Source organism: Apteryx mantelli, chromosome 1, assembly GCF_036417845.1.
Source record: "Apteryx mantelli isolate bAptMan1 chromosome 1, bAptMan1.hap1, whole genome shotgun sequence".
In the NCBI taxonomy this organism is placed as follows: Eukaryota; Metazoa; Chordata; class Aves; order Apterygiformes; family Apterygidae; genus Apteryx; species Apteryx mantelli.
Genome location: NC_089978.1, coordinates 118,767,048 through 118,790,572, shown reverse-complemented (window position 1 = coordinate 118,790,572; position 23,525 = coordinate 118,767,048). Strand labels below are relative to the sequence as shown.

The 23,525-nt window shown below is 48.9% G+C and overlaps 1 protein-coding gene across 2 annotated transcripts in view; it reads left to right on the top strand.

Moving 5' to 3' along the window:
• IGSF3 (immunoglobulin superfamily member 3) overlaps positions 1-23,525 on the top strand; it is a 109,775-nt gene that overhangs the window by 59,433 nt on the left and 26,817 nt on the right. The window contains exons 3-6 of one of the 2 annotated variants that reach the window (XM_067300048.1): positions 11,304-11,714; positions 13,595-13,984; positions 15,725-16,126; positions 19,987-20,391. In XM_067300048.1, the coding sequence (XP_067156149.1) occupies positions 11,304-11,714; positions 13,595-13,984; positions 15,725-16,126; positions 19,987-20,391 (1,608 nt within the window). The remainder of the gene's footprint in view (positions 1-11,303; positions 11,715-13,594; positions 13,985-15,724; positions 16,127-19,986; positions 20,392-23,525) is intronic. The other variant, XM_067300053.1, reaches the window with a different exon arrangement.

Below are 23,525 nucleotides of genomic sequence, written 5' to 3'. Positions count from 1 at the left end.
TGACCTTCTATGTTCTCTGCTGGCCTCTTGAAACACAAATGCTAATCTCTGAAAACAGCTCTGCTGTTTTCTGCAGTGTTGATACTACTCTTACTAACTGAAGTAGAGGAGAATCCTCCTCTAAAATTGATTTTTGAGAAGGGTGACCCACCTGAAAAAACTAAAAAACAACAAACAATATTATAGGCTACTGGGAATATGGCCTGAGATGCGTTTTTATTGTTTTGAAATGATACTATATGATGCTCTCCCTATTCAGTTGTTTGTATTGCCTGTCTGAGTATGCAAGGTTAAATGAAATAAGACTTTTAAAAAACTGCAGAAAAGAGGATTTGTAAGCTTCCCGTGTCTATCATTTCTTTATGTTTTATATCTCTGAAGCTGAAATTAAGACAGTATTGCTTACACAGCTTCAGAGAAGTTACATTAGCAAAAGTTGTGTCAGCTACCTGGCTCTGTGTTGGCTAGGTATTTCTTACTTTCCCTGGCTGATGCTGAGGGCTCAGGGAGATGGGGGCTTAATAGGTTGCCCTGTATCAGCTGAGCTGTGGTGGATTCCCACATTCATGCTCTTAACACTTGTGAGCTAAGTAAAACACATCAGCTTAACTCTCGGTGAAAGAGGTGCGTGCTTATGTGCTCTACCCTTGTACTTGCAGTCCCTCAGGAGCTTGCATTAAGTTGCGGGAGCCGGCTCGGGATCAGGGGGAGCACTAAACCCTTACAGAGGCAAGCCTGCAGAAGAGGGAGGGAGATCTAGCAAGAGTTGCCAGAGGGAGAGAGGTTTATGGGCTGACTCACCTGGGCTCATTGCTGGAGGTTATTGCCTCTGCAGGTGGGCAGCCAAATGCACCATGCTGTCTAGGGCAGTTTGTGACCTGGTGCTGTCTTCCCCAAATGCCTTCCCCTGGCCGCATCCTGGGGAGAGCTCATCTGCATGGGCTGGAGGCATGCTGGGGAGTGGGCAGACGGCTGGTGCAGGCGCTCTGCGCTGCGGTGCTGGAGCCATATTTCATTCAGCAATCGAGCTGGAGGCAGAGACGCCACGGCCAGGGACAGGCCAGGCGCAGGGCGACGTGCAAGCTTTACCATCAGGAAAGCAGTGGGAGTAGGCTGCTACCACAACGTGTCTGAATTTCTTCTGGTTCTGGTTTGGGTCCTGGCCTGTATAAGAGCTGAGTGCATCGTAGGGTGTATTGTAACCAGAAAGCACAGATACCAAATGGAAAGAGAATTTGCATCTTTTAAGGTCTTGGAGAACAGAGCAGGGAAACTCAAGCTGTCATGAAGACCAAGCTTCCCTATTCCAGAGAAGGGTATCATAGTTCAGCAGAAGAGACCATTATTTGTCTACCAGGAGACATTTCTTACCTGGACAGCCTATAAGATACTTCATTTGGCTGTGCCACCCCCTCCCCACCCTGTCATGTCCCTTTGGGTGTCATCTCTGCCATCACAGTGTGCCTTTTTCCCACTCTGTGTGGTGAAGGCGTGCTGACTGCAGGTCGGCTTGCCTGCTTGTTCTTTTGGAGAGCACCTAACTCAGAGCAGGGTTGCAAAAGAGTGTCTGTGTGTATGTGGCAGGGGGTGGATGTTAAAGGTTTTTGTCCCTCCTGCTGCTTGGGTGATGGAGAGCCTGTGCTCTCTGCCCCCACTGTTCACCGGGGTCTCCCTGCTCTGTGGGCACCTCTGTGTCCTGAGCATCCCTGCCCCTCAGGCAGCCTGTATCTTAGTGGATACTTTCAGCGCTATTTACTTCACCCATGCTCCGGCTAATTTTTGCTTAATGAACAAACGATGACTCTCCCTGCTGGGTGCTTCCTTCTCCTTTCACATACCACCCCTTTCTTGTTTCTCTTTTCTAATGAGGTCACTTGAACTTCTCCACCTAAATTAGCTGTCCTAATAACCAGATGCTCCTTGGGGTGTGTTGGGACTGGGTGGGTGGAGAGAGAAAAAGGAGCTTGTTAGCAGGAGTCTTTCTTCCCCAGCTCCCTATAGCTGCTTCAGCTGCAAGCAGAGGGGTGCGAGAGAGGTGATGGGGTATAGCAAAACCAGGGAAGGAGGCATAAATGGTCCTTCTCCCAAGCTCCCACTATGCTATGTTGGAAATAGTGGAGGAAAAAGGGGCAGAAATTTGAAGGAGCAGCTGCTGCTCATCAGTGAAAGGAGGCTCAGGGGAGTGCACTGAATCTGCTGTGCTCAAGGGGCAGGGAGGATCCCCCAAATCTCCTGGTGCAAAAGGGAGGGCAGATACCGTTTCTCATGAAACTGAAGCCCTTGGTCATCTGCAAGCACCTGGGAAAGTTGTAGCTACTCTGGGTCTATCGAAGACAACGGGAGTTTGAAGCAGCATTAGGGCTGTGTGTGTCTGTTCTCATCGCCCCCAAGCCCTGGGCTCCTGTCGGGTTTTTTGTTCGTGCCTTGCTGGTGGTGTAGCCTTGGGGGTGCTGTGAGTGCCCCAACCCCGCAGCAGGGTGTACGGGTGCCTCCTGAAAGTGGGCAAATGGGGCAGGGTATCCTGGCCTGCTGCAGGGCGCGCACATCGGCTCATGGCAGCCAGGGCCGGCACAGTGCAGGGGTGCCTTCGGGAGCAGGGAGCCTCCCCTCCTCGCTGGGCACTACTGGAGCCAGAGCAGGCTGCACCACGGGATCCTCTCCTGTTGCACACCAAGGGAGCATAAGTAATCATCCCTAACGAGCGTGCAGAGCAGGTCGGGTGTGTGACTAACGGATTCTGCAGGGTGCGAGGACTTCAGGCCCCGAGTCTGAAAGCTGACCTGATTTCTAATTTACATATCTCTTATCTGATTCTCTTTTCCTGTTTCTTCTACATTATTTATATTTTTTTTTCTGTGCCCTTTCCCACTGGCTGTTTGAACTCGTCCGGTTGCTTTGAGAGATGCATTTCTTTCGACAAAATCATTCCAACCAGTCGTTAATGTACAAACAAGGATACTATTGTAATCTGAGGATTTATTACTACTGCTGTGAAACAACTGCTATGCCATCTTATTTAACTCTTTGGTTCCCCTGTTGCCTTTTGCCAGCAACTGAATTAGTAATGAACTACCCTTTTAAAAAGCTGCATGGATTTTTTGCCTTTTTATTTTGTTTTTTTTTTCCTCTTTCAGCTGCCTTTCATTTGAAAATGTCTTTAACCATCCTTATTTCTCAGGCAGGACAGTGTAGATTGGGCTTTACTGAAGCAAAGTAATTCCCAAACCAACCAAATTATTAACACTTGTTTTAAATTTTCCTTGTGGTATCAGAAGCCAATTATTATATGTTGATAGTTCACAGAGACCATTTTTTAAGTGCTCTCCACACCTGATGAACTTTCCAGAGGGGAAGACCCCATGTGCACCCCCCCACACATAGCAAACATATCTCTGGGGATGGTAGGTTTTCCTCCTTAACCATCCCATTGTGGCCTGCTGGAAATAGGTCAAGGACCCCACTGCTCTCCAGACCAGCACTAACCTGGGAGAATCTGTGTGCCAAGTATGTGCATTTCCCTTTGCCAACCAGACTTCATCTCTCTGGGCTCTGTACTACTTGGAAACAGGAGATCCTGAGACAAAAAGCATATTCATAGTTAGCCTTGCCAAAGATGCATCATGTCTTCAAACTGCACAGCACAGAGCTGCCACTCAGAAGAACTGTTACCACTGTGGCCTGTTAACTTGCATAAAAATGCTGTTCTCTTGGTGTCCTGTTAATGACAGCACAGATTTGGGGAGCATTTCCTCCTCCCTGCTGCAGTGACTGGAACCCTTACTGCAAAGTGATGCTGTTTTTTCAGTGTTTATCTGATTGTCCACTTTAGGAGGTCTAACATGCATGTTTGCGAGTGGTGTGTCTCAAATTGTTTGGAAACATTTCTGCACATCCAAGCAAAGGCTCCTGGAACATGTAAGGTGAATGTTTTCCGCTTCTCAGTCAAGGCTCGTAAAGCACTTTGCAAGGACAGTAACAGGCAAGTCTTGCTACCTCCTGGAGGCTGGGTCTTTTTGTAATAGTTCAACTTCTGTGAGAGCTGGCTGCTTTGGCAGGCATCTCTGCCCAGCTACGCTGCTTCTCTGGGCCCAGGCACACCTGCACAGTACAGGTAACTAGCATAAAAGTAAAGGCAGGATATTCTGACGAGAGTATGCAAGGAGAAATGATCCCCTTTGTGCTCCTTGGAATAGCACTGGATGAAGGCAGGGCAGGCATCTTCTCTGTCCTCCAGCATCTATCTGCCAGCTGCTGGATGTTCAGTGGGCTTGATATACTCTAGAGCAGTCACGAGTCAAGGTACTCAACTCCGTGTCTATAACCAAGTTTGGCATATGAAACCTGACCCCTGTAGTTTTCTCTTAGCCTCTCCTCTCCAGCTAACCTTGCACTTTACTGTTTTAGGAGCTCTCAGCAATCTCCCCCTCTCCTCTCTCCTGCTCCCCCACAAATTCTGGTCACAGGTAGGGCCTTGGGCAGTGCATGAAACTTATAAGTAGCAACAGCAGGAACAAAGCTTTTTGCTTATTCCTACTCTGTTTTCCCCCGTGACCTGTGAGTTTTTAGCTGAGATTTAAAATTAAGGTGAGGGAGGGACATTACCAGCAGCATGATCTCAGTGTTGTCTGCTTGCAGAGGTGACATTTGGGGGTCTTTGTCACTTTCACAGCATAACACAGCATGTGTTTTCCTCCTTGCTGGAGGTATTACCCCATCTTCTGATTGACTAGGTAGGAGGAGCGGTGTCTGGTGTGCTGCAGCAGGTATGGATCAGCATGTACAGCTAATTGCCAGGCATGCAGTCTGAGAGGATTACATTGCTAATCTAGATATCCTTCCTTCCTTATCACTACCCTTTCCTCTTGCCACACGCATGCACATGTCTTTGGATCCTGTAATGAATGGAAATCAGTAGTGGCATCAGGAGGGACAAGGATCATGGCTCCCCAAAAGCTTGCTGTGGCTGGGAAGAAGGCAGGTCCTTTCCAGCTGTTTCTGTTGCCTCAGAGCAGACTGATGACAGATTCCCCTTCTTTCCTCCCACAGCACTTTTGACTTTTGTAAGGCAGTGGCAGCATCTTGCCTGGCTCCAATAAAACTTGGTGGTTGATTTTCTGCACTAGAGACAAACAAAGCCTCTTTTGCTTTAACGGCAAAGAGTATTGCTAGTTTTAAGGAGAAATGGGTGCAGATGCAGTGACTCTGGTAATGGGTAGTGTGGCATAGTGAGGCTCCTGTGGTGGTGCCCTCTGGGACAGTGCTGGTGATCACAGAAGGGATAGCAGATTGCAGAGGATAATAATGAAATGTTAAATCCTTGTGCCTGGCACTCCCGCCTGCGTTCCTGTTAGTGGTGTCATTCATTGCCTGCCAGTGCTCTTCTCTGAACTGGCGGTGTTAGCATCACAGCTCGTCTTGAGCAGCTTGTTCTTGTCTTGCAGGAACAACCAGAGGGATCAGGGAAGGAGGTTGGTGGCACTGCGCTGGGATCCCTGCAGGGCAACAAGATGTCATGGGGCAGATGGAAACATAACTCTCACATTAATTCCCTTTAAAATACGAGTAGTATTTCTCAGCAGAAAGCAACTCCCTGGGTGCAGGGAGTGCATGTGTTTGTTCTTCCTAAATAGTTCACACTTGATGCTTGGCAAACTTAGCTCTATCCAGACAGTATGAGATGGGTGGTTGGGGACATAGGATAGCACTGTACAGTGCCTCTGAAGTGTTTTGGAGCGTAAAAGCAGTAAGGAAACCCAAGGGAAGTAGAGGCTGGTGGGTTTTCCTTGTTGTAGAGTGGCCCTGGGATGGCCCTGCTGTGCTGGGTAGTCTGTATAAGTTGGCTGGCCTACAGTGTAAGGCTACAGTGGTGATAAGTGATTTTTACAGCACTGTTTTACAGACTGAAGCTAGAGAGCTTTCCTGCCTTTGGCTCCCAGCTCTGTCACTCCTCATGCATTGTTAATTCGGGCAAACAGTATCCCAGACAGGTTTGCTGCTTTGCTTTGCTTGGAAGCAGATGAAATATTGGTAGCTCTCTCATTTGTGTCCATCACATGAGACCTTTGATTACCTGTCGCTGAGGTGTCATAGGGGCTTTGGATACCTGGGAAAGAACCAGAGCCAGCCTGTGCAAAGCAAGGGACACCCCTGGTCTTACCTTTGTCTGTGCGAAGCAGCATGCAGCAGGGCCCTTGGGTTGCTGGCAGCTCAGAGGAGAGCATGCTGGAGAGCCTTGGTGTGCGCCGAGTCCAGAGCTGGGAACTCCAGGCTTTGCTCCCCCCTTTTTCCTGGGAAACCTTCAGCCAGTTCCTTACCTGAAAGTAAATGCCTGAATTTCCTATCCATCAGTACTCGATGTGGCTCACAGCGTGCTCATCGCTTGCGCTTTACTGAGGTGTCTTTTTGAAGCAGATGTGACTGGAGCTGTGTCGACAGGCTTCCCTAGGAGGGCATGCCCTTTGGGACCGGTCACTGGGGAGAACGTCTAGGGGCTCTCCTCCTCCTGGCAGCGGGGCACTGGGAGTCTCCCTAGCTGGGTCCTGACACCCTCTAGTGGCAACACTTCTTATATTTATTATTTCATGAGCTCTCAAAACTTGGGCGGTTTGTGTACTGCAGCCCACCCACCTCTGAGTTCCTATCCCAGTGGCCTCTGCAGCAGCTTGTGGCTTGGGGGCTGGTAGGAAATACTGTATTTCTTGCTGCTTTTTAAGTGATGTAAGTAAAGGCTTGATGCTGTTCGCTCTGGCCAATGTCAGGAAATGGGCTCAAGGATGGTGGTAGCAAGTAGATTTGCTCCAGGCGGGTACTTTCCCGCTGCTTGGCTAACCACCACCAAAACAGTGGCATGCTGGCAAGGGCGAGCTCTGCAGACACAGTTGGGTGGCCCGAGAGCTGCAGGACTGGGCAAGGTGGCCACAGGGATGGACTTGCATTGGGGAAGAGGAGGAGGCAAGACTGGGTGTTGGGGGATGCACAAGACGGGCTGCCTGAATGGCACGTTCAAACGGGAGGAGAACCAAGCAGTAGCTGGAAGAGAAAGAGCACACCAAAGGATGTGTCTTGCAGCATTGGTCTAAGCTCTTATTCAGGTGTTGCCAAACTCCAGTTTACACAATGACAACTCTCTTCTATATTTACCATTGCTTTCAATTTGAGCTCAGTTTATGTAAGCTGGAAGCTAAGGTTCCAGTGGGGTTTTCTCTCAGACTGATGTCCTCACATCAGAGATGCAGGATTTGTGGGCTGAGGAGGCACTGGGGCCTCCCCTACTTCTTCAGGTAAGCACACACACTTTTTCCCACAACGCCCAGCTTGCAGCAGTGTAAGCCCTATGGTGAGGGCCCCCGAAACCCTAGAAAGTCTGGAGAGTGCACAGCTGTCAGACAAGTGCTGCTGCTGGGATACGGCTTTGCAGCATACTGGCAGGCAGTGGAGCTAGGGCACCCAGGTAAACTCTGCGGGGAAGTTGCTCAGGTCCCCGAGGCTGGATATGTGAACTGGCGTCCTTGAAACCTGAGCCTGGCAGCTGGCTTGAGAGAAGTTTCTCTTTGGATATGCGCCTCTCAGTATGTGATGTCATGCTCTGAGAAGTACCTTTGCAGAGTTCCCTGCTTATTTTTCTCTTTGTGACCTACGGGCCTAACCTGCTCCAGCTTTCTGTGTTAAGTCATACCTATAGCCTTCTCGCTGGTAAAGGCTTTGCACTCCAAAGCAGTCGGGGAGTTCAGCTGATGCATGAGACCAGACAGACTTCAGTTTGCTCTGTGAGAGCCCCAGATATTCCAGAGCATTCAAAATGAAATGGTCATCAGGTTCCTGAAATGAGGTGTGATGTGGTTCCACATGTATTTTCAGAGTAGCGTTTTCCCCTTTCTCCTCCCCCCTTCCCCCAACCTGATACACTAGATACTTCTTGCAGTGTAACTAAAAAAGTTGCTTGTGCATCGCTGGCCAAGCATGAGAGCAGTGGTGTTGAACACAGAGCCTTCCCCCTGATCCAGCCAATTCAAAGCACTTAGCTGTCCCTCGTGACATCTCATCCTGCAGAAATTGGGCTTTCATTTAGAGAGTGGGTCTCCAGTCCTTCTGGTTATGACGGTGACCTGCTAAATGTAATCTCACACCAAACCAATTCAAGATCATTGCCTTGAGCCTGCATGCAACCTGAAAAAATCTTACTGATTCATCTACTTGAGAGGATATGGTTGAATTTTTTACCAAAAAAAATGAAGACTGCAAGATAGTGTGTCAGGCATTGCCATAGTAAAATTACAGCCCTCGGCAAAACACCACTGCCTTCTACCTTTTTTTTTTCCTCCAGGGATGTATTTTGCAATAGCTTGCACACGTGTATAAAAGATGCTAACCCTCCAGCCAGATTAGGATCCGGAAACAATGAAGTCATGAGTCCAGCTGGCAAAACTGTGTATGTATCTGTTTGCAACCAGCCCCTGGAAAGGCTGAGCAAGCGCCGAGTGGTGGTGGCTCTCCCGTCCTCCTCTCCCGCTGAGGAGGTGGGATCCAAAAGCACTTTCAAATGCAGCTGCTATTGTGGGGGCTTTGCTTGGGGCTCAATTTTTGAACTGTGTGCTGTGTTTCATGAGGAGAATGTGGCTCCAACTTGCAGGCCAGGTTTACGCTCCGTAATTAAGCATATTGTGGCTCGCTTTGCGGAGCCAGGGACGTGCCTGTGTTAAGAAGTGCACTGCCTGTCCGTCTTAGTTGCAAGCAGCAGTGCTGCTGCATGGGGCTGAGGTGTGCTGTTGACAGGGGGGTACACACCACGGGGGGTACAAAGAGCTCTCAGACTGGGGAAGGAGGATGGGCATGCCGTCTTTATAGAGCTCGGGACTGATGGAGGGAGAGGTATTGGGGACTGGGACTGCATTTCCGGCTGGCAGAGGGGAATTGTCCTTGTACTTCTTTCTCTAGCTGTTTTCACCCCGTAAGTTGTTGTATGGAGGCTGGTGTAGGGAGCTCTGCCTTTGAAGCAGCTCAGTGGGAAAGTAACTCAAGCAAGATGAAGATCAGACTTAATTCATTTAAATAATATAAGAAAAAGTTATAAGAGACCGTGGCTGGAGGTCAGAGAGAATGGAGCTGCACTGCTCTGGAAATTATTCAGAGAGGTTTTAAATGAGAAACTTAAATCTCATCATGGAGGAGTCAGGAGGCTTAGTTGCCAGCTGTCGCCACCACTTTGGAGCCGGAGGGAAGGAGAGAAACGCAAAGTGAGGCGGACTCCCGATGGGCGCAATAAGGCCTGGAAGATTGGCCTGAGGTTGTTAGCTGGTGGGCAGTAAGTAAGGCGGCAGGGCGAGGAGGATGAGGGGAAGGGAGGGAAGAGGAGATGTGGCTGCTGAGACCGGGGGCAATGACTGCTATGTAAATGTTTTCTACCAGGTACTTTCCCTGCTTGCGGCAGTAAATTCCCTGGGTAGTGAACTCTTGGTAAAAGTGAATGTCCCCATCTGGGCTGGACAAGGGAAGATTTCCCTCTCATTTCCTCCATCATGTGGCTTTTTTCTTTCCCCTCTTCTGTTTTGACTTTTCTGCCATAAATAATTCCAGTGGTTGCCTTTACTGCAACTCTTCACTTTTTGTAACAGTGCCTGAATGAAACAGATGAAACTTTTGGCAACTTAACTAATTTTGTCAAATCCTTCAGTGTTGTCAATGCAACTGTTCAGAGATATGTTAATTATATTCTGCCAGTACATGGTGGCACTGTGGGCATTAACAAATTCAGTGATGCTGCCTTGTCTGCCTTGTGTGCAGACATGGGGAGGAGGTTTACATGATTCTTTTCAGTGTGATGTTTCTTGAGACAACAAAGTTTAGAAACACTTTTTTCTTTTTAAGAAAGTCTGTCTAATTGTGACAGAACCTCTTGCGAGTACAGTACCTTAATTTTAGCAAACAGATGCTGCTGCAATTTTTCTTTTTTTTCCTCCTGATTTTAGTAGCTGTTCACTCTTTGTGAATCCAGTTGTGTGATCTTTTGCACTGCCACTCGTATACTGCATAGAGGAGGCAGGAAAAAGTAAAGGAGAAGGCTCTGACTTTCCAGAAAATACGTGCTGGGATTTCGAGAGTTCTGACTCTTGGTCCCATCTGACTGAGCCACCCCTTTCTCTCCTGGACATTACTGCCCACAAATCTGGACAGGCAGAGTCGCAGCTGCGCCAGCACCAGTGTGGCGTGCTGGCAGGGGGGGATTCATTAATCCCTGTGCATTTCAGCTCGCACCAATGTGCCCAGCTCTGAAACTGCCCTGGGTGCAACATGGCAGAGGGGAGGGGGAGCCTCCCAAGGCATCCATCTGAGGGAGCAAGAGGGCTTTCTGGCTGGTGTGGTGCTCCGGTGCTCGTGCTGTGTCCTGCCTTCTCCCCTCCTCAGAAAGCTGGTTGTTTGCCCCTGTGACTTCACTGCGAGAGTTCTTCCCCCCGTGTGCCCCATGTACAGCTCATACTGGGTTCAAGGCATTTGTTTTCTTTTCACTGGTTAATCAACTTGAAATGTAACCAGCAGTTTTATTACCAAATGCCTTGATGTGTCTATGTCCCAGGAACAAGCACTGGGCATTTTGCTATCGCATTGCTGCCCTCAAAGGAGCCAGCTCCCTCCGAATGTAGAAACCCCATTGTTCTGCCTGAGAGGGTCATTAAAATGTGAAAGGAGGTAAATAAAGGAAAGAGGAATTGGATTTCCTGACTTCTTTATGAGGGAAGATTAAAGGAACTAAATATGTTTAGCTTGGCCAAACAGTGACTAAGGGGCTGAAGACCCAAGCCAGGGCTAGCAGAGTGTCTGCAAGACATGAGGAGGAAGGAGAGGAGGTTATTAAGCGTGGCCAGGGGCATACAACAGAGTGATGGCACAGAAAGAAGGGGAGGCAAACCCGAAGGTGAGGCCGCGCATCATGAAATACTTGGTGTGAAGTGAATGCATTAAGCTGTGCAATAGTAACCTTTGCAGAGTGATGAAAAACTCTGTGTGGTAGCTGGGGCCATTGGGCAGAAATATAAGCAAAGCACTGGAATATATACTGTTGGTAACAGTCTTTCTCACCCAAGGTCTTTGGGGATGATTCTCTTTTTATTTGGGGCTAGATGTGACCTAATAGGGCTTTGCAGTTCTATGACTTATGATTAGTTACGGCAGTAAATAGAAACCTCTCCCCTAGCCCTACTTTCACATATCCAGGCTTTAGTCACTCCCTTGGCTCAGCATTTTGGAGTCGCTAACTCAAAAATTGTGTTTCTGCTCCCTTCTCTCCCTCCCGGCCCCCTTTGCCTCAGTCATCCCTGACTCGCTGCGCGTGACTGCCGTGCCACAGACGCTGAACAAGGTGGAGCGTGACTCCCTGGAGCTCAAGTGCGAAGTGTCCAAGAGCACGGCACAGCACAGCCATGTCTCCATCACCTGGTACAGGCAGCGAGGCAGTGAGCCGCCCGTGGAAGTGATCTCCCTCAGCCGTGATTTTGTCCTGAGGGCCGGGAGCACCTATGCCCAGCGGCAGGCCACGGGAGACGTTCGCTTGGACAAAGTGGGAGAGACCACCTCTAAGCTCACGATCTACAACCTCCACCCGTCAGATCAAGGTGAATTTTACTGCGAGGCAGCTGAGTGGATCCAGGACCCGGACAAGTCTTGGTACGCCATGACCCGCAAGCGCTCTCAGGGCACCATCGTCAACGTCCAAGCCACCGGTCAGTGCCTCCTCTGTTCTTTCTTGCTCATTTGGGTGGTGGGATAAGCGAAGCAATGCTGTTGTGAGAAAGTGGAGAAGGGGGCTGCGTGTGATACCTGTTGTTGGGAGGCCTGGGTACTGACCGGAGCAGTAAGTGATGCATATCGCATTGCCTTGCTGCTTGTGTGTGTGCTGATATCCAGCAAAATAAATAAGGCTGTAAGACCAGTTACAGAGTTCTTGTGGGTCAGATTAGGTTCCTGTTACATAGTCCTGCATACTTAATGCAGCGCTGGGGAAAGCTGTGTCTGGTCTGGGGCTTGACAGCTTCATACTATGGTTCTCTGTAGACTCTGGGTGTTTGTGGTCTGCTGAGATAATCCCAATGGCTCTTGGGTACACCCTGGAAAGCAACCCCTCCTAGAAGGGTTTCTGAGGTCCATCACTGCTGGTTACCTAGAAGGGGCCAGACAGGCTACCTTCACTCTGTATTTCTTATTGAAATGTCTCACTTCCCTGGACCATGGCTGTGTGCCTCTCACTGATGAGATGAGGATCTGCGCTAGCAATGTCCTCTATCACAGAATATCCCTCTTCACCCTGATTCTGTCCCTTCTGGTGCCAGGGCAGGGCAAAACCATGTTTTGCGGTGGGGAAGGGCCCCCTTTTTTTTATGCCTGGCCATACTGATAGGTATGGCCAGGCATAAACCTCTGCAGGTTCCTAGGAAGTGCCTGCAGCTGCCCCATGCCAGGCTCCCTTGTCTGCCTTGTACCTTGCTATGGAGGCTGCTAGCAAAGGCCAGGGTGGAAGGAGCTCTGGATGAAACCATTTAAAGGATGGCCTGTGGGCTGCCTGAGAACAGGGAAGATGCAGATGAATAGCAACCAGGAGGAGCTGGGGCCAGCAAGGCAGCTTGGGTGGCAGCTGCTCTGCCCTTTCTCCTGACACTGCCAAAGATCAGAAGCTGAAACAGGAGATAAAACATACATCTTAAGCACATGGTCCTGGCACAGGCAACAAGAGTTTTGAAAAGTGAGGAGATTGAGTGACACAGGCAGAAACTAAAACTAAAACATTCAGCAAACACTTCTATATTGCATGAGACCCTTTTGCAAGTCAAAATCCTTCTCCCAGCCAGCCCTGCAGGTTTCTGCTAAGGATCTAAAAACCTAGCTGATCTTTTTCTTCCTCTCTAATATCCCCAAAGTCCCTGCCTCTCAACCCCTGGCTGGCCAGGTGGTCAGAGTACGAGTAAGACAAGGCTCCAGATCACCATCCTGCAATGCCACTGGATCCTCAGCTAAAAGCAGTTAGAAAAGGGGCAGGCACTCCGCTAGTGAGTGGTGGTGGCTTGACCCTTGTGGGACGCTTGGCAGAATAAGCAGCAGCGTTTTCTGTGGGGCCAGGAGCCAGGGCTGCCAAGCTCTGTCACTTGCAGTGTGCTGAGCCCACTAGTGCTCTGTGCCTTGTCTCAGTGGGCTGGCAGCTGCTTCAGAGGACTGCATTAGTCAGAGCCCTCGTTAGAGTGCTCTTCTGCTGCGGTCACAGCAGAGCTGCTCCTACTAATAAAGGCTGAGGAAAAATGAGCAGTTCTTCCCTTCCACTTTGGCTGGGGAGGTGTTGCAGCTTTTCCATGCTGAGCAGCAAGCTGCCTCTCCTGTGCTACGGGTGGACTCGGCTTTCACAGTGAAAGCAAGCCCCTGATCCCTCCACCTGCATATTCACGTGTTCAAGGGATGTTGACTGCACAGGGAGAGGGGAGAAACACAGCAGCAAATTGTAAATATAGCAGAGTTGTGGAAGGTGTGGTGTTAGTTGCTGGTCCTCACATGAGGTGTGCTGGCCCTCCAGGTGTGCTTTGGCCACACTGATGTGAGTTGGTTTATCTCTCCCCAGATAAGGAGTTCAGCGTTCGGCTGGAGACGGAGAAGCGGATATACACCGTGGGTGAGCCAGTGGAGTTTCGGTGTATCCTGGAGGCGCAGAACGTCCCTGACCGCTACTTCTCCATCTCCTGGGCCTTCAACAGCTCCCTCATCGCCAGCCTGGGGCCCAATGCTGTGCCAGTGCTCAATAATGAGTTTGCCCAGCGTGAGGCCCTGGGTCAGCTCAAGGTGGCCAAAGAAAGTGACAACATTTTTGTGCTGAAGATCTACCGCCTCCGCCTTGAGGACAGTGGCAAGTACAACTGCCGGGTGACTGAGCGGGAGAAGACCGTGACAGGGGACTTCATCGACAAGGAGAGCAAGCGGCCAAAGAACATCCCCATCACTGTCCTGCCGCTCAGTAAGTAGAGATGTGCCCATGCTGCCCTGGGGCCATTACCAAGAGTCCCTGCTGTGCGGGGCAACTGGCTTGTGAGGCCTTGATGTGCCCAGCCTGAGTGAAACTTTAGCAGGGGAAGAAGGGAGGATAAGAGTTTGTATGCTGTAGAGGCTAAAAATCCTAACTGACAAGACTTTTTTATGAGGGGAAGGGGACAGTGGAGAAAGAGGGGTATGTGCTGTTTAGGTTCGTAGGTGGGAAGTATGAGCACACCTTGGTAGTTGCCCCAAGCTGGCAGTTTTGCTTTGACTGGAAAGTGCATGTGACAGCCTCGGTTGTTTTATCATACTGTCTCCTCACCTTGCTCTGCAGGGAGCTGGGAGCTCCAAAATATTCAGCAGTCTTAATGGGGAGTCCTGCTTGTCTGTGTCTTAAGAGTTGCTGGGTTCCTGGAGAGGTCTCGGTGGCTGTTGTTCAGGCATCTTGCAAGACTGTTCCTCTGCAGTTGCTGGGGTTGTACCCTATGCTGGGAGAAACCAGGAATCACATGCTCCTCAAGCGTAGGTTTGCTCTTCAGCACAGAGGTCTCTTGTGGTCACTATGTGTTTGCCAAACCTGGTGAAAACAACCCTGTCAGAAGCTCATCTGAATGCCTTTTATGTTTGTCAGATGAACATTGTAAATACAGAAATAAGAGCGTGGTAGGAAAGGGTCCACTGACTCATGCCTTCTTTGTCTCACTCTCTCAAACTCAAATAGACTTGACATGGCAAACCATGGAAGTGTTGTCCAACTTACCCTAGCAGTGGATTTTGACCGAGCAAAGGAATATCTGTGAGAGGATATTGTGTAGTGTTTACATCCTATCTGTTGGTTTTGTAGGGAAATGCAGCCCTTCTTTCAAGCTTTTTTTTCCTCCTCATTTTTCTGAAAGAAATTTTAATTCTCTTCTCTCTTACCAGTGTTGGATCTCATTTGTTTGGCATTGAAAATTACTCTAGTTAGAAATCTTTCACTGGACAATTGTCTGAAATGCAGTACTTCTAGACAAAGCCACCATGACAGATTTCATTCCTGAAATTTCATAAATCACCAGCTCTAGGAACAAATGCGATGATTTTTCAAGGGTGCTAAGTGTCCAAAACTCCGATGGAAGATAACAGGAGTAACCAGCACTCAGTATCTCTGAAAAAACAGCTGTAAAGTTCGACATCTCTGGGAAGCTCAGGACACCCTTTTTTTTGATGATGCCAAACACTGATAGCTACCTCTAGTGTTAATAGTGATGGGAGTTTGTGAGAGCTTCTCCTAAAAGGTGTTGCAGGAAGTGGAAATGGCAAGATGGTAATCAGAATGACATGAACTGGGAAGCCCAGGGAGTTGGAAGTTTTTTTGGCAGAGCCAGTTGCATGCAGTGCATGTGGCAACACAAATTCCCTCAAGTTTTTTGAGATCCCGTCTTGGACCTGCAACCAGAAGATGCGTCAGTGTCTCATGAGCCAGAGAGAGAGAGAGAGCGCGAGAGAGAGCGAGCTTTGGCCTACACCTGGTTTGAGTGTGCAAATCACCAGGAGTAGCTTGCTGCCCACAAGCTGTTTTTGGATGTGGTCATGCATAAAATTAAGATGTGCCTGGACCCAAATGCGTGGGCAGTTTCCTGCACCTGGTAAAAAGTCTCTTGGGACGTCAGTGTCCTTCTTGCGGACTGAGGAGTAGTGAGTGTGTATCATCTCCCCTGTGTGTATGCGTTTTTCTCCTTAGAGACCAGCATCTCGTTGGAGATAACCAACAATGCCAGCAATGTCTTGGAGGGCGAGAGCCTGCGCTTTGGCTGCAACGTGCGCTCAGGCTTTGGGCTCCAAAGCCGCCTCTCAGTCACCTGGCAGCTAGTGGACAAGCAGAACCGGCGCAACGAAATTGTACGGCTGGATCGGGACGGCACCCTGCACCCAGGCCCTTCATATGCTGAGCGCAGCAGCTACGGGGGCATCCAGATGGAGCAGGTGCGGCCCAGTGCCTTCACCCTGGAGATCTTCAACAGTGTCAAGGCGGACGAGGGCCACTATGAGTGCCGGGTGGCAGAGTGGACACGGACACTGGATGGGGAGTGGCAGATGGTTGGGGAGCGGCACGCTGGCACGCCAGTGTCTGTCACTGCTCTGGGTGAGTACTCGAGGCACGGGGGGTGCAGGGCCATGCTCCCCATGCCTCCCAGCCCCCCCGGGTGTCACCTGCAAATGCCCAGGGCAGGGGTGAGGCACAGGAGATGCCTGCTGCTCTCAGTTCTCCCACATTTGCTGGTGAAAAGGAGGCGCCCAGCAGCCAGACCCTGGTCCACAGCTCCTGGGTAGGTTGGTGCAAAACGACTGCATGTGTTGTTGTGTTTGAAGGCCAAATCTGAGGGGTGGCCGTAACATGAGTGAGATGGGGGATAGCTAAAGAGAGGGGCAGTGTTTCCGACATCCTTCCAAGGAGAGAAACCAGTAGGTGAGCAGGCAGTGTAATGCTTCCTGGCCCACTGAAAGAGGGCACCATGTCACCCGTGGCGCTGGAGACGGACTGTGGGAAATAGGGTTGTAGCACCCCATCAGCAATCCTTGGGCACTGAAGTCTCCTTGTGGACCCTAGGTAAACCTTACCTCCACTTGTTAGACCAGGAGAGCGAAACCTCCACTCACGAGACACGGGGACCGCCAGAAATTGTGAGCAGCTCCTACAACATCAGAAGCCCACAGGAGCCGTGGGTCAGGGATGGTCCTCAGTGCCTCTGCGCTGGAGACTTGAGCAGCTGGCCCAAGACTACGCCATAGTCCATTGACCAAGCTGAACTAGAAGTCAGGATCGCTGCTGCCAGTACTTTGCTTTGACAGAGCACCTCTGTTTCAAATACACTAAAACCATATTGATTTGAGAGAGGGCACTTAGGGCATTAGGGGATTTGCATAGCCTGGGAATTGTTTGGGTCCAGTTTAGGCCTTGCTATTTTGAGTCCTGGACTGGTTCCCAAAGTACTCTGCAGGAGACTGAAGAACTGATGACTGTTCCTATGAGGCCACTAATTTGCAGAATGCCAGAGCTATAAACAATTGGTGCGCACTGTTGAAAAGTTGAGATAGATTTTTTGGTTCCCCGCAATATTAATCGTAAGCTTTGGCAAGATGTCTGAGAGACCAGATGTTAAAGTCATATCATATTCTGATTAAAATCTTGCTTTTTCCTCCTTTCCTCCCCTCTACTTTTGACCTTCTTTCAGAGGCTGCCCTGTCTAGAGCTAGAAATCATTGCTATACAGCTTCTGAAAGCAGGTAGGAACTTTAGTTTGTAAAAAATTAAAGGAAGGTTCTCAGCTAGTTTGAACAGCATTTTTCTCTTGAGGTCAGTGGCATTTAGCCTGCTATAGGTCTATGTATCCACTCTCTTTACTCTGCAACTTGTGGAGGTTTGTGGGGGTAGAACAGGGAGTACAAATTAAGTGATCAAATTTTAAAATGCATCACTTTCACTCTTATTGAAAGTTAAGATGTTCAGAACTTCCCAGCAGTTTCAAAAAATGTGGTTAAAAGACAGTTTTCCTTCTCCCTCCGTTCCTTGTCCCTGAGAAATCTCTGGCTGTTGAACACATTCTGTCAAGTCCTAAGAAGTTTCCTAGGTCCTGTTCCTGTAACAATCAAAGCCTGAAGTAGCTCCACGAAATTTAATAGAGAAAATGTTGATTTTTTTTGTTGTTGTTGCTGCTGAATCTGATATTTTTTGTTCTGCTTAATGTTTGTAAAGCATTTTGAGAAACTTGAACAAAATGTGCCAAGAAAGAGTAAGGGAGGTTTATTGCTACAGAAAGCACTAGTAAAAAATGCAGTAAATTTAAGTGACGCTCACATTTCAAGTTAAGATCTAATCATTTGCCAGTCTGCCAGGGTAAGAAACTCTTTAGCTGAACCAGCACAGATTATTTTAGAACCCGTAAATCTTCCTGCTCTGTGGTTCTGAAGCAATAGCCAGAAGAGAGATTGGCTGTTGGATGAAACCAGATGTCCTTGAGCTTCTGGGAACTCCAGTGAACTGTCTGAACTGACTGAACTCCAGTTTCAGTCTCTGGGTGGTTGGGAAGAAAGGGGGGCAGATGCTGCAGTCTGTAGACGTGAGGCCAGCTGGATGAGGGGATTCTGACATGTTGTTGTAGGCAGGTCTTGCACAAAAATCTGCCTGCTTTCATGCATGGCTTCCCTCCTTTTATACCAAGTGCCTCAGGAAGAAGGGCTTTTATGTGTTAACCCAAATGCCATGAGCATGTTTGTTGTGTTGAGGACCCGAGGAATAGATTTGGTTTTTGCATGGCAGTCAAGAGAAGTACTTTTCATTAAGCCCAGGCTAACTGGAGATAAAACTCTACAAGCTCAGCTGGTCTTGAAATAAAATCGGCCTCCTAGGGCCAGAAATCTCTGCTGTGCAGGGCCTCACAACACACTTACCTGGCCAGAGGAGCTGCTGCAGAGTCAGTATGTGACAACTTATGTGAGGATGAGATGCAGCAGTCTTCAGTGGACGGCCCTCTGAGCCTCATTTTCCTCTCCCGGATAATCACTGAACATGTTCCAGGAGGCTTTAATCCCAAAGATTGACCTGTTTTCTCAGTAATTACATGTCCCAGAGCTCTGCCATGGTGACACCTTTGGATGATGAGGGCAGCAGAGGCACTTGCTGGAAACATGCTGACATTGTGTTGTCTGCGCTGTGGCCGGTTAATCCTGGTGGCAGTGTCCCTGCAGGCTGCAGCTGAACTCCCAGCTGATCTTCTGGGACTGGAGAGTCCTCTCAGGCTGTAATTTTGAGCCCGTGATAGACTGAAGCTCCATGATGATCTAGAAAACGTTTCCATTTCTGCTGGGTGCTGGCTGGAAACTTCACCCTCAGAGCTACGACGAAAGCTTTACCAGATGCCTGAATTGTCAGCACTGCAGCGGGAGGAGAGCTCTTAACCCACTTGAGATACCCAGTGGAGACTTCCAGGAAGTAAACCTTTCTTGTGGATGTTACTGATGGAAAACTAGGTCCCTGCTAAATTAACAGGCTGCATTTAACTAATCAGAAAAAAGATTTATTTTTCTGCAATGCAAACAAATGAATGATGGAAATTCTCTTACCCAAAATGAAAATCTTCTGACCCAAAATCTAAGATAGCCAACTGGAAATATGTTGTCTTCAAATTATTAACAGGCTACTGTTTTAAACTCCCCTAAACCAACAAATAAAATTGGCAGTAGTTGAGGACAAATGCGTTGACTAGTTTGTGGAGTTGTGCATATATGAGGATAGCTGTATAAAGCTATCTTACAGCTGTAATTTGAAAGACAACAAAAAAAATTGTGCTGTATGCATAACAGAATCCAGTAACCAGCTTCCCTTACTTACATTGCCTCCATCCTGGGATTTCATAACCACTGTCACCTCTCCAAAGTATGAAAGCAAGCTTTTCTTACTTTCCTGTCCTTTTACCTGTGACCAGCTGCAGACATGGAGTGGGGAATGGGGGAAGGATACCTTGACTGAGAGACGGCTGTGAATCCCAGGGGCTGTGAGCTATCAGTCTTGTTCCCTTTACAGAGTCAGATCTTGCCCTGGACAGGTTCTGTGCCCATTGCTGCTCCATTGCAGACTTCCCTTACGGGATGCTGAGTCCGACTTCTGTGGTGCTTTGACAGCATGCAGAAGTACTGAGGTTGGCTGCTCTCCCTCTGGCTTGCAGGCGGTCTCCCTCCTCCTCACAGAAGTCAAGCATGTCCCTGTTGGCACTGCAACAAGTGCTTACGCAGACAGTCACTACTATGCAGGCAGTTCAGTGTGATTTTTCCATTGCTGTTCATGTCACTTTGCAATTGCAAATGAGAGAAGCCAACACAACACCAGCAGCTGATTATTCCAGGCCCACAACTGGATAAGCATGTTCTACCTTTTGCATATTATCAGTGGAGAGCAGGGCCTTGTTAGGCAGGTGTCTCTCAAAGCCCTTTTCTCTCTTTCTGCAGAGGCCGGCTTTGCTGTCACAGCTATTTCCCGCACCCCTGGCGTGACCTACAACGAGTCATTTGACCTCCAGTGTATTATCAAGCCTCACTACCCATCCTGGGTGCCGGTGTCGGTGACGTGGCGTTTCCAGCCGGCAGGCAGTACTGAGTTCCACGACCTGGTCACCTTCACGCGCGATGGTGGGGTCCAGTGGGGCGACAGGTACGCCAGCTTCCGGACGCGCACCGCCATCGAAAAGGCAGAGTCCAGCAACAACGTGCGTCTCAGCATCAGCAGGGCAAGCGACACAGAGGCTGGCAAGTACCAGTGCGTGGCTGAGCTCTGGCGGAAGAACTACAACAGCAGCTGGACACGGCTGGCAGACAGGACCTCCAACCTGCTGGAAATCAGAGTTCTGCGGCCAGGTAGGTGCCGAAGAAGGGCTGGGAAGGGCTTTGCGGTGATGGGCTGCTTATCAGTGCTGCAGTGGCCTCTCAGTACTGCTCTTGCTGCTGCCACTGAGATTTCACACTTGTGAAAGACTCAGGTGACACTGCTCGGCTCTTCAGCTGTGTATATGTTAAGCCCTGTTCTCCATTTCTGGAGAAGTGGAGTTCTTCTAGCTCCTCCTATGCTGTTTGTGGGTTTTTCTTCTGGGAAGTGAGGTGACTGCTGGCTCTGTCCAGTCTCTGGGCTGTTCTTGCGAAACGGAGATGACCTTCAGGATGCCACCTCCCTTCACCAGAGCAGATTGACTCAGGGAGGAGAGGGGAGGAACAGTGCAAACAGTATCAAAGAAGAGAGGGTGATGCCCCCACCAAAGCCTGTGTGCACACCTGCCATAGATGATGTGCTGCATCTTATCTAGTAACTGGCTGTGTCTCTTGCTCTGCTGGAGGGGTCCTCAAAAGCAGCCAGTGATAAAAGAGCCTGATGTTCATCCCCACCAGAAATTGAATCCTTTCCAGTTAGAAGACATCAAGGCCATGGGTGCCTGCATGAGTGTGCAATATGTAGACAACAGACTCCTGGCTTGGCCAGGAGAGTCAGAACATCTGCGATGTGCTTATGCTGCCTGTATAGTCAGTGGAAAGAGTTAGGTGTCTTCTGTAGGCCTTCTAGCTATGGGGGTCTTTTTGGTTATACCTACTTTTCTCTAAGAACAGTGCAAAGGCCTGTGGTCAGGGCACCTCTGGGCCCCAGCTGCGCTGAATGGTTTATTGCTGTCTCAGATTTCAGGCTGTAGTAAATAGATGTTCTGAGTGAGGCTCTTGACACCTTCGAGACCCTTGGCTCAGTTCCTTGCAGCACTGTCAGTTCTCCCCTCATGTGTTTCTGTGTGCTGAGACTCCTTCTTTGTGTCTGTCTTTTGGTTTTGTTTTGTGGGTTTTTTTTCTTGTTTTTTTTTCTTCTCAGTAGCCCTTTTCATATCCTCCTCTACCTTCCCCCAGCCTTTACCATGTCTTTGGAATAATCAGGGGATGCTGTGAGCTCCATGCCCCTCATGATCTCACCACCCTCTTTCTTCCCTCCCTCCGTCCTTGTGCTCATCTTAATCTTTTCCATTTGTCTTGATTATCCTGACTTGTAGTACATATCTTACTGCTCCCAAGGTCAGGTTGGTGATGTTCATCATTTTAGCTTATTTCCCTAGGAAACAGCGTTGATTGGAGAAGGTCCCTGGAGTAATAAGCTTCTTCGTGATGCATCTCCATGCGTGTGTGTGTGTGTGTGTGTGTGTGTGTGTGTGTGTGTGAGAGAGAGAGAGAGAGAGAGAGAGAGAGAGAGAGAGAGAGAGAGAGAGAGAGAGAGAGATATCTTTGGTAATACCTTCCAGAAGAGAGCCTCTGTGTCACAGCTCACGGTGGCCAGGCAGATGTTTAAAGGTCAGCAGAAGGTGTTACATGCTCTGGCAACCAGTTCTTCTTTACTGCAACAGTAACTATCAAGTGGTGCTTTAACAAAACAAGTGATCTAGGTCTCTGCGTTTTTTACCTCTCCCTGCCTCCCTACTGCTCAACAAACTACCACTATGCAAATCTTAGCCATCAGTCTGATGACCCTTGCATAGCATTTGTGGTTTTATGGCCCACAAGGGGATGGAGGAGAAGAGGGGGGCTCCTTTCTCTCTCTTCCTCAGAACATCTCCCAGCACCTCTGTTGTGCTCTCTCTGCCTGTCGTTTCCATGCACTGCAGCCTCTAAGGGTGGCTGGAAGTTCTCTGTAAATACTGCTGGCAGCCATGCGAGTGTCTGCCATGATTCTCTCTGCTTTTGCAAGCTACAGAGGGTTGTGCTTTTGTTGGGTCTTTGTCTGGATAATCTCCAGAGAGAATCCAGGATGATGTGGGAGGCACCTTCCCCAGTCACCTCTGAATGAATGTCCTAGTGCCCCAGCAGCCAGATCTGGGCTGCTGAAGCAGATGCTGGTTTTCAGATTAATATGCAGGGCTTTTCCTTAAGGGGGTCATTCAGGACCCCTGAACAACTGAATACATGAGAGAGCTATCAGTCTAAGCCTGTGGTTCCCCATAGTCACGTTAATTTGACATAACTTCAGCCTGCCATGGGATGACTTAGTCCTGTCTGTCTCCTTTTCCTTTGCCACTTGCCACAAGTTCCTGCCTTGTCCTACCTGCTAATGGGTTTGGGGTGAACTGTCTCTACTACCACTCTTTGAGGAATACCATAAAGAAGGCTTATCTGGAGGTCTTTTGGCAAATTGAGGTAGCATGTGTTTCCAGATTGTAAGTTAATGTTGGGATTCTAGTTTTCTCTTAAAACTCTGCTCCCTATTTGTCAGCGACCTTTCTATTTGACAGATTCCAGGTGCAGATGTGGCAATTGGTATATGTCAGCCTTTAAAGTGTATTAAGGTGAGAAGTCTTATAGAAAGGCAAAATTGTGGCTAGCTGATTGCTTCATTAATCTCTTTGCTTTGTGAAATCCCACATGCTCAAGAGACTAGGAGCTGGACCTTTTCTTGGTGTGTCGGTTTGCTACTGCAGTACTTAGGCTGTCTCTTCTTGGTCTTCCTGCAGCAGGTTATAAGAATATTTGTAGATGTCATGCATGCTGTGTGATAACTGTGGAAGTGGCAGCACTGGCTTTGAATTGCATCAGTTTACATAGCTGCAGTTTCACCTATTGCAGTCTCAAGTGGCCAACAGGTAATATTGAGGAGATTCCAGCAGTTTGAAACAGTTAAGTCCTTTCTTACTCCTGGGAAGAAACTAGCAGTATCTGAGAAACAAAACATGGAGCTCCTGAAGGAGAAAGTGAATAAGGAAGCATTAACACAGCTCCGAAGTGAAGCTCTGTAGGTGGGAAGACAGAAGTGTCCTCCATTACATCTTGGAGCTAGTTTTGATGTTTGGATGTGACCATTCCTTATCCCTTTGGGCACTAGACCATTATAAGGACTGGCTGTTTGAGAAAAAGCCCTATCAAGGACACTGGCTGTATGTGTGAGAGCTTATAGAGGATTTAGGTATCACTCAGGTGTGGTGTTCATCACTTGGTGGTATGTGAAAACTCACCAGCAGCAACAGCAGTATCTG